The sequence below is a fragment of the Seriola dumerili genome, unplaced genomic scaffold, assembly GCF_002260705.1.
Source record: "Seriola dumerili isolate Sdu_G_001 unplaced genomic scaffold, Sdu_1.0 BDQW01000276.1, whole genome shotgun sequence".
NCBI classification, from domain to species: domain Eukaryota; kingdom Metazoa; phylum Chordata; class Actinopteri; order Carangiformes; family Carangidae; genus Seriola; species Seriola dumerili.
Window position 1 is genome coordinate 21,995 of NW_019174531.1, and position 14,246 is coordinate 36,240.

The 14,246-nt window shown below is 41.7% G+C and overlaps 1 protein-coding gene across 1 annotated transcript in view; it reads left to right on the plus strand.

Moving 5' to 3' along the window:
- LOC111230643 (carcinoembryonic antigen-related cell adhesion molecule 2-like) overlaps positions 1 to 14,246 on the plus strand; it is a 35,410-nt gene that overhangs the window by 6,517 nt on the left and 14,647 nt on the right. Inside the window, exons 5-8 of the mRNA XM_022757433.1 lie at positions 762 to 1,040; positions 3,943 to 4,221; positions 4,346 to 4,600; positions 6,008 to 6,125. Coding sequence (XP_022613154.1) covers positions 762 to 1,040; positions 3,943 to 4,221; positions 4,346 to 4,600; positions 6,008 to 6,125 — 931 coding nt within the window. The remainder of the gene's footprint in view (positions 1 to 761; positions 1,041 to 3,942; positions 4,222 to 4,345; positions 4,601 to 6,007; positions 6,126 to 14,246) is intronic.

The following is a 14,246-nucleotide window of genomic DNA, read 5'->3' on the forward strand; positions in this document are numbered from 1 at the left end:
GTATTTGATCAGTAGCAATAATTCACAGTTAGCTGTCGAAGAGGATACAAATCTCCATTGTTTGACGTTATTTTTCATAGTTGCACTGGTTTGAGATGTTTATTTTCTTGCTTGAAACGGCTACTTACCTGTCGTCACAAAAAATAGACGATACTTTTATATTTTGTACTGTGCTCTTTCAGTGGAAACTTTGGAATGATATTACTTAAAAAAGCAGTATGAAAGGAGCTTCTGGTTATATTTTGAATGGATCAGTATCGGACAAATAAAGCCAATGGAAATTCAGCCCTATCTTTACTGTCCTCTTCTGTGTTTTAATGTTAAGTGTGTCAGTAACATGAACACAATCACACTCAGCTGTGTTGTCCTCTGGAGTGCTGCCTTATCTCCAGACTTTAGGGTTAGGGTCAAAGATCATTTGTGAGGGAAGAAGCTCCACTCTGGTTGTACAGTGTTTCGCATCAACTAATTTTGAATCAGGACCTTCAGTGTTTGGATCAAAAGAAGCTCATGAAAATTAAGGTGTGTCAGATTTGGTATTTTGAATGTGTCCGATACAGATTTAATCAGCTTTTAGGTAAATACAAGGATCAGATTGGACTAAAAGAACTTAACTGGGATCAGGTCCAAATGAACTTGTTGGACGCTTCCACTGAGAAGCTGTAGCATAGTAAAGTCAGAAACCAGCCAATGCCTTGGCTGTGAGGATGAACTGTTTGGATTTGAGCTCTCACCCCTCTCCACGTGTTGTTGCTCCACAGACGGACCAGATACAGTCACCATCAGTCCTCCGAGTCCTCCCGAGTTTATCCAATCCGGCACCAACTTCAGCCTGTCCTGTTCAGCGAGCTCCAGCCCGCCCGCCACCTTCACCTGGTTCCACAACCAGCAGCCGATGGAGGTGTCGGGTCCCGTCCTCACTCTGAAACAGATCGAGGAGCACGGGTTAGGGAAGCAGACGGAAGGATACACATGCACGGCTAAAAACGCCAAGACCGAGCGCGCCGTCTCCTCACCTGCTGTTTCCTTCGCTGTGATGGGTGAGTGTTTGCGGCAGCTCCATAAATGTGTTTATATGGTTGAATGGCCTTGAGCTGGTTCAGATTCACACTCTCCTCAGGATTAGCTGATCAACTGACTTTTCATCTGACGCCATCATCAAAAGTTTAATTTTGAGTCATAAATGAGCAGCCTGATGTGTGTAGAGGTGTGTGTGTGTGTGGTTTGTTCAGTCGCAGCCTGGTGTCATTTGCATGTGATTTAATGAAGGTACACACACCGGCCGGCCGTGTGTAACGTTGCCAAGCTTGGCACTTCTCCTATCAGAGACTGCAGGAAGTTAATGAACTGAAGGTGCTTAAAGCAGCTGTGGGCGACAGACAATGGAACAATCACTTGTATTCATTTATAGATTGAATGCAGACTGAGTTACAGACATTCCTGCTTTAAAAAGCTCTAATACTGATATGAAAGTGTATGAATTTGATCATTTATTAACATTTTAAGCATTAATTTGTTCGCTCTTGTTGATTAAAGTAGCAGCAAAGAGACGTTGCGTCAGAGCTCTGATCTCAGCCCAAGCACACATTTGACTCCAAAATACCAACAATACACTTTACGTTGCTTCATTTCAATGTTTGTTCCTCACTTCCAATCTGTGCACGGTTCGCTGGATACCAAAATACCACGCAGAGAATATTCAAGGTCATAACCAGAGGCCACTGTCTCTGTCTCTCCACGGTCTTTCTCACTTGCCCACAGCTTATCTCTAACCTTGGTTAGCCAGCTGGTAGCTGCTGTGTACAAATAACAATCACCAGCCAATTAACTTACAAAAAGCTTCAGCATAATATTATATATAATATTTCAAGACCTTGGTGGGGGGGTTAATCCACCCCCCTGGAGACCCCATATTTTTAAGGTTTCAGCTGTACAGTGCTGCAGAGTATGATACCTCAGTTATATCTGAAAATGACTACAACAGAAAAGAATCTAATGTTTTAGCATCAGTGTGAACACTGGGTCATAAAGAGTTAAATCTGAAGGAGATGCAGCAAACGAACAAAAAACATTCAAGAAGATTGACTAGAAAACTGACATGAAAATCATTTTAGCTGAAAATGACTGAGCAGTTTCTATGGCTGCAATCTATAGAAAATTATTTATAAAAGCAACATGAATTGGAGATTTTTTAGGGACATTAGATTTTAACAGCTCGGCTGAATAAAACAACACCGTTTCGTCGTTCAGAGAGAAGCAGAAGTTGACTGAAACCCACTGAAACAAAGCAGACTGAAACCTTCCCGTTTCTCGGTGACATACCTCCGAGGCACGAGACTGATAAATGGACTCACATTAGTCATAGAATCTGCTGGTGACAGGTCCACTACATACAGCAGCAGCGACCCACGGCACATGCATCAGATTTTACCTGGGAGGTGCTGAGACAGTGTGAAACTGTGCTGTCTGTAATTACTGCCAAGGAATTTTAGCTTCTTGTTTTTGGTGGACGTTGTTTTCAAGTTGGCGGCAGACCAACTTGAACATGTATGTGTGTGTGTGTGTGTGTGTGTGTGAGTGTGTGTGTGTGCGTGTGGTCCAGGGATTACTCATGTTATGGGGACCTAAGTCTGTTTATGAGGACAAAAAGCAAGTCCCTATGACGTAAATCCTCAAATGTTAAGGTGAAGACATGTTTTAAGGTTAAAGTAAGTCACCAAGAAACTCTGTGTGTGTGTGTGTGTGTGTGTGTGTGTGTGTGGAGAGAGAGAGAGAGAGAAACCTGCTGGGTTGGAAGATGGTCTTACATTTTGCCCCGAAGAGTTTCTGTTTTCTTTCTGAATGATAAGAGAGGGGGAGGGTGAGGGGGAGGAGAAGTTGTACTTTGTTGTGAAGCACTTTGAACTACACCCCCTGTATGAAAGGTGCCATATAAATAAAGTTAATAATTATGATTATGAAAAAGGAAAAGGCAGTGAACTTTAAAGTGTAACATGACCAACATCACAGCAGGAGATGGGTGTGAGCTACAGTGCATTCAGACTCATACAGTATGTGTTTAGTCCACTGACCTGCACCATATGAACTGTAGTTAGAAACACAACACCATGAAGCTAACTGGTGTTGCTGAAACAAAGTAGTTAAGCAGCTGAGATGCTCTACCCACTAATAATAATTGTCATTATGGGAAATGTAGGATCCAGTTGTTTTGAAGCTCGACTACTGTAAATTCTGTTGTTCATGTCTTATAAAGCAGGTCTAGGTTCTACATTAATACTGTGAAAGTATCATAGAACTCAGTCCTCAGAGAAATGCACACGGCCTGTATTCAGAAACTGAGTTTTAAAACTAGCCGTCAGGAATTTTGTGATGTCACAACAAAGCAGTCAACGTCCTTCGCCATGCCCCAAGCCCCACCCACGTGGACAAACCATCCAGCCATTTGGTTTCTCTAAGTGTTTACCTGAAATCTGCTATATTTTTATTTGATCACTCAGAAAACAATCAGCCAATCAGAAGAGAGGAGACTGAGCCTCTCTTCTGATTGGATGACTGTTTTCTCACCGACCTGTTGTTACCAGAGCCCCAGAGAGAGGTCTGAGAGAGGAGATGTAAAACTGCATTGAGATGGTTTTTGGTTCTTAAAACCACAAATATATCTTCTTATGGATCAACACTTCAAATGAAACACAGGAGAAGTGTAAAATATGGGACCTTTAAACTGTCTCTTATGAATCTCCCAACTTTATGGTGCAGTATTAAATCACTGGATTACTCCTTTAATGTCGGTCTTTGACTCTAGATTTCTCCACTTCTCATCAGCGTCATACATTTTAATTGATTGAAAATAATCAAATGCAGCCAAATAAGCTCAAAATGATGATGAGTATCAAATTAAGTAGAATATAAAAATAACATCTCTCGTTCCCATACTGTGTACAGAGCCCATTACAGGTACCACCATCACCGGTCCGACTGCGACCCTCATCGCCGGCAACAGCACAGCAAACATCAGCTGCCAGGCGAAGACCGGCACCGTGAAGACCAGGACCTGGCTGAAAGATGGCAAACCTCTGATTGCCAGCTCCCGCCTGGTGTTCTCTGAAGACATGAGCTCAGTGATGATCAGCCTGCTGCAGAAAGAGGACAACGGAGAGTACATGTGTCAGCTCATCAACCCTGTCAGCACTGACACAGCCTCCTACAAGATGGTGGTCAACTGTGAGTGTTTGTATTGCTACAAGACCTGAAGATTTTTGTATTATGAGGCATTTATGGAGGTGGATTTGTTTGTCTTGACAGTTTATAGATAATGAACCCTCTTTTATTTCCACTCTATGTCCAGATGGTCCTGAACAAGTGATGGTGAGGGGTGAAGGGGCCATAGAGGTGAACGAGCATGTGACGCTCACCTGCTCCGCTATGTCCATCCCACCCGCCAACTTCAGTTGGAAGTTTAACGGCACAGTGACCAGCGTGAAAACGGCGCAGTACACCATTGTGAAAGCCATTTACAAAAACACTGGAACGTACATGTGTGAGGCGCACAACGCTGTCACCGGCAAGACCACCACGCACACCTTCAACCTGTCCGTCAAAGGTGAGATACACACACCGTCACCTGTGTCAACTGCAGTTCAACATCAGTGCAGATCTAGTCTTTAGAAAGGAACCACTGGGCTGCAGCTTCATGCTAATTTACAGCTGTAGACTTAAATGCATATAGCCTCCTCCACAGTAGAGTCTGCAGAGGACCGAGTCAGAGAGCTCTGCCTACAGATGACAGAAATACTTATTTGTCTTACGTCATCTCACCAGTTAAAAGAGACTTGACCGGTTCATGACTCAGCTGCAGTGTCCTGCGCTAGTTGTTATTTGTTTATCACATTATGGTATCTGCCATGGTACCAAAGTATCTGGTGCCAAACACAGGAAACTAAATGGCATGATTTCCATCAGGCTCTGTACTCAAGGTTTTTGCTAATGTTAACATGCTACAATCCTGAATAAAGTGCTGCAGGGATGAGGTGTTTTTGTAGGCTAACCCTGATGATCATCACCTCATCACCCTAGTTCGCTCGACAAAAAGCCATTGGGATTTTTCTATTTCCATTTCCAGCAGGAAGTGCTAAAATACTAACAAATTTCCAGGTTATCTATATTAGCCATCTATATTAGCATCCAATAGCTGTTAGCTTGCCTATGTTAAAGTGGTAAAGGGCTTAAAGTCAGAATTTGAAAACACAGCCTCCATCTTGCAGCTCTCACCAAACGGGCATACCCTGCTGCTGTGAGCCCATCTCTCAGACTACTTGAATCACAATCTGCTGAGAAGTGATGATGGAATTTTTGCCCACTGATGCCAAAAAATTACTGCCTGTCCCAGCTTTAATGTTATAATGCTAACGTTAGCAATCAGGTCAAAGCACAGCTGAGCCTAACACTGAGTCTGAGATGTCCTACAAGGGCCGTCATAAACAGTATGAACCCTGTTGGTTAAGGCAACGGGGTCTCTGTGAAAAAAATGTGCCAGGCAGAAAACATTTGGTAACGTTTCTGCTTTTTAACTGCAATATTCAGTTTCAGTTTTCACACCAGCGAATAGCAGCAGTGTGACTATATCATGCTGGTTTGTTTCTCTTGAATCTTTATAGTGATATCTCATATAGATTGTCATGTGGGTATGCCAAGAATCAGCATTGGAGATCACTTCCACAGAATTACTCACCAAACTGCTCCCTTCAATCAGATTGAGTCATGTTTCATTTCCTCTGTGTGGTTTCTGTTCTGAGCTTAATGAAACCGACCTCAAACATTGCACACAGTGTTCACAGGGTCCTGTTCATATACTATTCATGTACATTTCTCTCTCTCCCCCCAACCCCCACCCTCCCACCCCGTCCCCATTCACCTAGATGGATCATGATTTTGAATTTAAAGTGAATTTATATTAGAGTGATTCCTCACACGATCATATTAAATGATGTTGTTTGTGTTGTTTTTGCAGAGGAGGGAGCGTTGGATGAAGGTCTGTCAGACGGAGCCATCGCCGGAATCGTTATCGCCGTCCTCATCGCTCTTGCCGCCGCCATCGGGTTAATCATATACTGCCGACAGAAAGTACCGTAAGTACTCTGTGTTTTGATATACTTGGAGCTGGGCCTTCAGTTGCGGCCGTGTAGATGAGTTGGAATGCAGAACATCCCTCCTAACTAAGGCAGTAGACTTTCAAACTGGTTTTTGGCTGAAACTATACTTTAAGCCGCAGCAGGGTATGCAGTGATCTTCCTGTTTTTTTATTTTTGGATTTTATTATTTAGTTTTTGGGGGAAGAAATTCCCAGGCCTTCCCTCTGGGGTAGTTTCCTGCCTCCGTGATAAAGACTGGCTCACAGTCGACGTTCCAGCTTATCCCAAAAGTGTTGGGTGGGGTTGAGGTCAAGTTCCTCCACACATCACTAGGAAACCATTTCATTGGCTTTGTGCATGGGGAAACTGTCATGTGGAAACAGGAAAGAGACACAACTGTCAGTAAGATTTCCTGTCAGTGGAACAACAAAAACCTAACCAAAATCAAGACCTGAAAGTGTCCATATACTTTTGGCCAAGGACAGAAACAAGTTTTTGAGTGTGTTTGAATCTGTTGTAAACTTCCTGTTGTCAGTGAGACAACAGTGATTTACAATTTTCGGTCATTTCTTTGCTGCTGTTTAACCTCATTTCATGCTTCAATGTTAAAGGACTGATACCGTGTGTGTGTCCGTGCATGCGTGTGTGTCTGTAGCATATCTGTCGTTTTCTGTCTGTCTGCATCTGAGACATGTTAGCCACTTCATGACCTTCTAGGAAATTCTCCTCATTCCTCTCACGCCTTGGCGTCTTGCAACATGTTAAACTAATGTACACACACAGTCTTGCACACACACACACACACACACACGCACACACTCACACACACACTGTAGTGCTGCTACACCCTTCGGCACAACTGCAGCAGTAACTAACTGTCACGTTTGCACAATAATTTCCCCTCTTCAGAAATTCTGTTTGTCGTGTAGAAAATGTCTGTGAACAGAATCCAGCTCTCGTCTCGACAGAGCAGCGGCACTGAAAACGCTTCTTCAAGGAAATGTCAACAAGAAAAGGAAAAAGTTTGCAGGTCGTCCCAGTGGACGATTATCAGGATTCCTCAATCGTAGTTCAAGGGAAAAGCTCAGTCACACTGACTGAGTCTCCAACTTGAGTCGTCTTTTTTATACCTTAGAGTCGACGACAGTCCACCTTTCCCATTCTCGTTCTCATTCATGGTGTTTTATATCCAAAAGGTCATAGGTCAACTTCACTGTGACATCACAATGTTATGTAAAAACACTTCTTTAACGCTGTAACTGAGATTGTGGCCATATTTCCTGTAACTGGTTGATTGAGGCAAACAACCACAAGGCGGGAATTGTAGGCTTTTTAAACAAGTCCTCAGTTCGTGTAACAGCATCTGAAACCACCTGTCTAACAGCATCGGCCTGTTATCCCTGTCTACCAATTAATTTCCATTGTATGATGTATTTTATTTGAAGCATACTACTGAGAACTTTACTCTGTCTTTTCTTCAGAAAAACACTGTTTTCACTCTAAGACATGAGATGAAAACAAGACAAATACTTGAGATTCAAAGTCTCATTCTTGCCCTTTTGGGAAAACTGTCTCAGTTATCATGGAATTGCAGAAGTTCAAATTTCTGGACAAACTCCATCTTGATGTAGTGAAAAGCTACAGAACAGCTATTAAAAAAGATGGAGATTTTCCCACAGACTCGGACTCCAGTTGGAATTATTTGACAAAAATCAGAAGTTGAGACGTAAAAAGAAAAACAATCACTCTTTAAACTTTGAGCTGCTAAAATCAAAACACCTTAAGCTAAGACTTTCCTTAAAGCTTGAGTTAAGGTTTCCTTAAAATGTTCACTTAAGTATTTAAGGTTTTCTCCCCATGTTGGTCTTATACTTAAGGAATCATTTAACCCATTGCACAAAAGACCTTAGCAACCAAACTAAGGGAAAAAAAACTAAAGGTACCTTTGACTCTATCAAGATAAAGGAATAAAACCTGACGTTGTAAGGTCACAAAGCTTTTAGCCTGGAGGTGAGAATGAATTGGCTTCAGTTCAAAACTTGTATTTCTAAAGTCTTTCCAAATGAAATTGCAAAATGCACTTTCTCATGAAGACTTCAGAGTCCGCTCAGACTTCCCTAACAGCGACCGTTGCAGCTGCATTAAGTAACAGACCATGACGAGCAGCAGCAGAATGCATCTCTTCACACCTGAACGCCACATTCTTCCCAAGCGGCGGCAGTGATGCAACCCTGTCAGGTTTCAACACAGTATGGAGCACAACAGGAAGCTGCCTCCTGAAACAAAGACATGAGTCACTGACATGCCTGGACCTCCCTGACCTACCGTGTCAATCTGAAACCACAAGTCTCAAAGCAGTTCGTGAAGCTCTGGTCACAGGACATTTAAGCCCAAACACCTTTACGTCTTTATCTTTTTTTTCACCTTTGTTCTCCTTTTTAATCTTCATTCACCTCCTCATCCTCTTTCCCTGGAACTCACGTTGGGCAATAGTTGATCCTCCTCCTCCTCCAGCAGATGAAACAGGACTTTTTAAATATGAGCATGAATGTGTTTTTTCAAGTATGCAGTGGTGATGAAGCCGAACTCAAATCAGACAAAGCTCTTAATAAAATCAAAATTTAGTCCAGATTTTAGCATCATAACAGTATTGATTACTCTGCAGATTATTTTCTTGATTAGCTGGTTAATCAATAAGGGAGGTCATGGTGATGTCTTTAAACGTCCAAAACCCAAAGGAGATGAATGGTCCTGTGATATGTGTTTTCTGGTGTGATAGTTTGGACGGAGACCGTTTCTGATACGAGGTCAGAACGGTCATCTGGACGGAGGTCGTTTTTGTTTTAAAATGTAAACATAGTAGTGCGGACGTAGCCTGAATTAATTTACTGGTCAATCAGAGGTTGTGTCCCTGTTTCCTGCAGCTTGGCTGGTTGGCCGAGGCAAAAAACCAAGAGGTGGTAATTCTAGTTCTCTCTTTGAAAACATCCTGGAAGACTTTCCTTTCTCTGAGCTCTGAGGGTGTGACTATTAAGAGACCCCTCCCCCCTCTAGGTGTCAGGTAGAGCTGGTGGTGGATAGCTGTAAAGCACCTCTCGGGGGCCCCTAGGGGCCTCAAACTGATTGACTCAACTGTCCCTCTGTTATTTTTACCTTCATCGGCAACATCATCACTGTCAGACGGTGTCAACACTGATGACAGGAGGCCTTTGTTCTGTGGTGGGCCTCCATGTTGGTGTTGTTAGTGGGGGTCTAGGTGAAGGATCCAGACTCGCTGTGTCTCAGTGACAACTGAAGTCGATGGTTTGGGGTCAATTTTAGATGTTTAGGGTGAATTTAAAGCTGAGAGCAGACGTTTGGATTTTTCTCTGACAGTGACGTGCCAAAGCAGGAAGTGGAGGAATAACGAGGCTAAGATGGAAAGACAATGAGGGCTGGACTGTAACTTTGAGCACATTAAGATGTGTGTGTGTTCGATAACCTGCACACACACACACACACACACACAGCCTGACAGACATCCGGTTGGCAGACGAGCATAAAAAAAAGCCCTCAGGAGGTGTTGACAGCAGAGATAAAGACACAGATACGAGTACAGAAACCTGCATTGCAGCTAAAATACAGGTGTAGTTTTTGCTGCTGCTGTGACTTCAGGAGGTACAGCAGGGCGTCCACTAATCAGAGGGTTGGTGGTTCGATCCCCCGGCTCTTCTAGTCCACATGTCAAAGTGTCATTGGGCAAGATACTCTCTAAATTTCTCCCCACAATAAATGAGATGTCTGGTCTTATTCTGTATTTTATTCATTTGGCTGATGCTTTTGTCCCTCAAATTCACACAAATCAGCAACCGTGTTTTGCTCACCCACACCCTACATGTGGACATGAGGAGCCAGAGACTCCAACAATGAATGACTGCGTGGGTTATTTTTTTATAACTGAACCAAAGTAGTTAATCAAAGCAGATTATCATGTTTACACCACGGCCACTTGATGTATCTTGTTTATTCATGTTTGGAGGGAGCGTGCTCACAAAATGTAATCTATGTGTGAGCACTTTTTAAACTGGGAACTGACATTAATCCTGTGACAAGCAGCAGAGTTTGACAGGTTTTCATTTTAAAACAGGACTTTCACAGAAAAGTGACCTCACTACACAACAATGTCCTTGTCCTGAAGGTCTAAAGCCAAAACCGGTTTTCTTCCAGTTACAATAACACACGCACACACACACACACACACCTGTTGCAGTGCAGTATGGAAGAGGGACACAGATATATGTTCAGGAATCAAAATAAAGATCTAGTCTGCTGATAATCAAACTGGAGCCCGTATACTATCAGCTTTAAATAGGATGGAGGATTTAACAGATCCTGCAGCAGCTGCAGGTGCAGATGGAAATTCTTAACTTGTACAGGTCACTAAAACCACCTGACCCCGACACCCAATTCACATCTGAGAAAATTCATCCAATTCATGTCAGGGGAGGATTTAACTGATAAAATCAGCCAAGAGCCAGAACCACATTAATCAAATAACTGACAATTATACTACAGTGCCATGAAAAATATGAAGTATATGTTCTTATGGATCAAAACTCAAAATGAAACACAGAGAAAGTATAAAATATGGGACCTTTAAGGGTATGATCAACCATTATTCATTCTTAAAAGAAATTCTCCACAAAAAAATTGTTGTTCTGCAAAAACTTATATTACATATTAAATATTTAATATTTATGTGAAACTGTAAATGACATTAAAAACAAGTATCCTCTGACCAGTATGGCTGTAATTATGAGACTGGCCTATCGGGCATAGGTCTGGAGACAACAGCTTACAAGCAACAACTGCCAATAAAAGGCTTAATCTTCACTGTTCTGAATTATACTGTAACTGTTGCTTTAGATAACTGGTTGTCCAAAGCCACTTTTAGCTCGTCTTTCCAAAGACGGAGCTGGAATCTTTGGCCAAGCAGAGCCAGAAGTAACGGGACACATATTTTTATATGTGACAGTGGGACTAAGTGTAAGACTGATGTTCTGCTGGTCAAAGGAACAGATAGAAGAGAATGATATTTTGGGAAATATTCTTATGTTCTTGTTGGGACAGAGACGAGAAGATTGACACCACTCATGACTGTACAGTGAATATGAAGCTGCAGCTAGCAGCTGTTTGCTTAGCTTAGCATAAAGACTGGAAAGTAGGGGGAAACAACTCACCTGGCTTAACTTGAAATAAGTCAATCCATGCTGCTCTCAAAGTTTCAGTGAGCATTAACATGTCGTATCCAATTTGTTTTAAAAATGACAGTTCACTTTTTGTTGGTTATCATCATGACACAGCTGCAGTACAGTTGTAGAACAACAACAGTAATATGACACACACAAACACTTCTCCCCCTCTGTTGTTCATGGCCTTGTCACCTAGGATTAAGTGGGCTGTGTGGGTCTTGGTATTTTGAAAACAGTCTGACTGCATTCCTTAACTCTCTGATCCAGGGAGACTCGCCCCCTCCCCAGTGACAGGGTGGGGGTAGGGTCGGGGGGGGGTGTTTAGGTGTCATGAAGTGTGTGTAGCTGCATGAGGTTTAATTTTTTTTGTATGCAAATCCAGTTTTGAATTACAAAACCAGAATCCATCATCAGTATTTTCAGCTGTGTAACAGTTCATAAACCTGTTCTCAGGTGAACTCACCTCTCCCTGGCTTCACTTTTAAACACATAACATTTAACATGGTGGAGTCGTCTTTTCTAATTGAGCTCATGTTGCTTCTAAAAGTTTTACTGAGTCCAGGTTTATTTATATTTATCTCCCAAAATCATTTGAGATCAAATCTTAAACTTAAAAACAAAAAGATCATATCACATGATCTCTGTTTTCAAAGGTCTTTCAGCGCTTTCAACCACATTTCATTGTCTTTATTCAGCAAAGAGAGCATGTTTAGGTGTCATCATGTGAATTCAGTAATACTGAGCTTGACTCACATGATAACAGGTGGTTGTGTTGCTAATCGTTCCTGGTCGTGTCCAGGATCCTTATTGTTTTCAGGAGAATCTGAAGCTTTAGTTTCTAACATCCATGTCATGATACAGTAATCTGCATCACAACTGTGATTAAAAGCGGATATGTGAGTGGATTTTTTATTTTTTTGAGATGAACCTTGAGGCTTAAAGTTTTATTTTGGCTTTAAAGATTTGTACATTTGAAGCATAGTGGATTCCATTTTTCAGATGAGGTGAAATTATTCATCAGTTTACAAGCAAAGAAAGCCTCAGGTGGGAAACATTGGCTGACTTCATTCATAATCTTGCGGAGTTCATTTGAGCTGAACGTCAGTAGAGAAACTAGTCGACCTGCAGACTTGCGCTTCCTGTAGCTGCAGGCGAATCAGTCTGCAGCTCGAACAGACACTGTGGTGAGATCCTCATCTGCATCTTGAAGAGGAAAAACTAGCCTGTCTTCACCCTGTAATTTACATGATGTATTCATTCTGTGGTTGTTTTGTAATTTGACTCAGCAGATAAAAGCTTTATTTTGAAATAATATACTGCTGAATATAACATGTGCATGTATATCAATAACCACGGTTAGATGTATTGGAAAACGTTAAGCTCCAGGTCAGAAAACTAGTCAGACCTCCTCTGCACAATCAATCAGACATCGGCCTTTTTTTGTCTCCTGCTCTTGATGCTACATTCAGAAAAAAAAAAAAAAAAAACACAAGCTGCCTTCTGGGAAATCCCGTTCACGTCACACCCCTCAGTGATAATTACAGGTTGGATATTGAGGAATTTTTGTTTGCAGGCTCCACATCTCCTACCAGCATTATTAGCCCCAGAAACAACTGACAAACCGGTCAGTGAAGGGCACATCGACGCAGGCAGATCTACTACTGAAAAGTAACAAGTTTTGAAAGATGAAACAGCCCTGAAACAACACCTTTCAGCCGTTTTACTTCCTGAATGTAACATGTGATGTTCATCAAGAATTCATAGAAGCTTCACTACACATGACTTTTATTTTAACATCAACACAAAGAGTCTTTTTTACTGACCAAAACCGAAAGTCACCATGAGTCTCCACCTTCAATGGCAACTAAGCCAGAGCTGCTTGAACTGTTGGCTTAATGTTAGCTTAGCATAGCATTAGCAAGTACTACTGGAGTCAACTGGAAAAATTTACTGCATTTTCTCTGAAAAATGGAAAATAATTTGTGTAACGGTATAAAATGTGATGTAATAAAGTGAACTTTATTTGTAGCAAATTGTAATTTGCTAACTCAGAAAAAGCAGATATTGTGTTTAGCTTGTGCTCAGAGAAAGGTGGCACATTGTTTCAGGGCTGTGACCTTTCACCACCTGGTTTCTCTTATTCAGTCTGGTTCATACAAAAGAAACAGTTTCTGACTTTTAAATCCACTTGGCCTTGGTCTCAGTTTTACATTTTTACATCTGAGAATGGACGTCCTGTAACAGGAGGGGTTTTTTTTTTTTTTTTTTTTTTTTTTTTTCTGAGGAGGGCGAGGCCTGCGTTTCACAGAATGGCAGGAATGTCACTGTCATGTCTGCACTCGTCTTCTTCAGCTCACGTTTGTGTCGCTCCTCGGCTCAACTGTAACCGTCTGGTTTCTCTTTAATCTTCTGATTTTACTTTTATTTCTCTCCGCTGTTTTTCTACCTAATTTAGCCGCCTTCGCCTCAAATGATCTTTCAGTCATTTTCACCTCTTTTCATACTCTAATGTTCCACCAAGGCCGCCCCGAAACAATAGGTGATAAATATGCATTTGTTAGGGCTAGTGCTGCAGAATAAAATGGGAACAATGAAAATGTAAAATAAAAGGTTGAATACGAGGCTAAAAAAGTAACAAATCTTTATATCCTATGATAATAAGAGAAATGAAAGGGGGACTATGTATTTTTTGAGAGAAGTAATATCAGTCTTTCTGTTACAAACAAAAGGTTGATTTCATATGTAAAATACATAAAATACTTTCTTCTCAATCCACGAGAGCCTGTTTTGCTGCTGCAGGCTCTCGTGGTCTGGTGTGACCAGGAGCCCATGGTGGCTAATTTTAGCAAACTTTATATCGATACTGCTGTGAAAAAGATGCTGATAC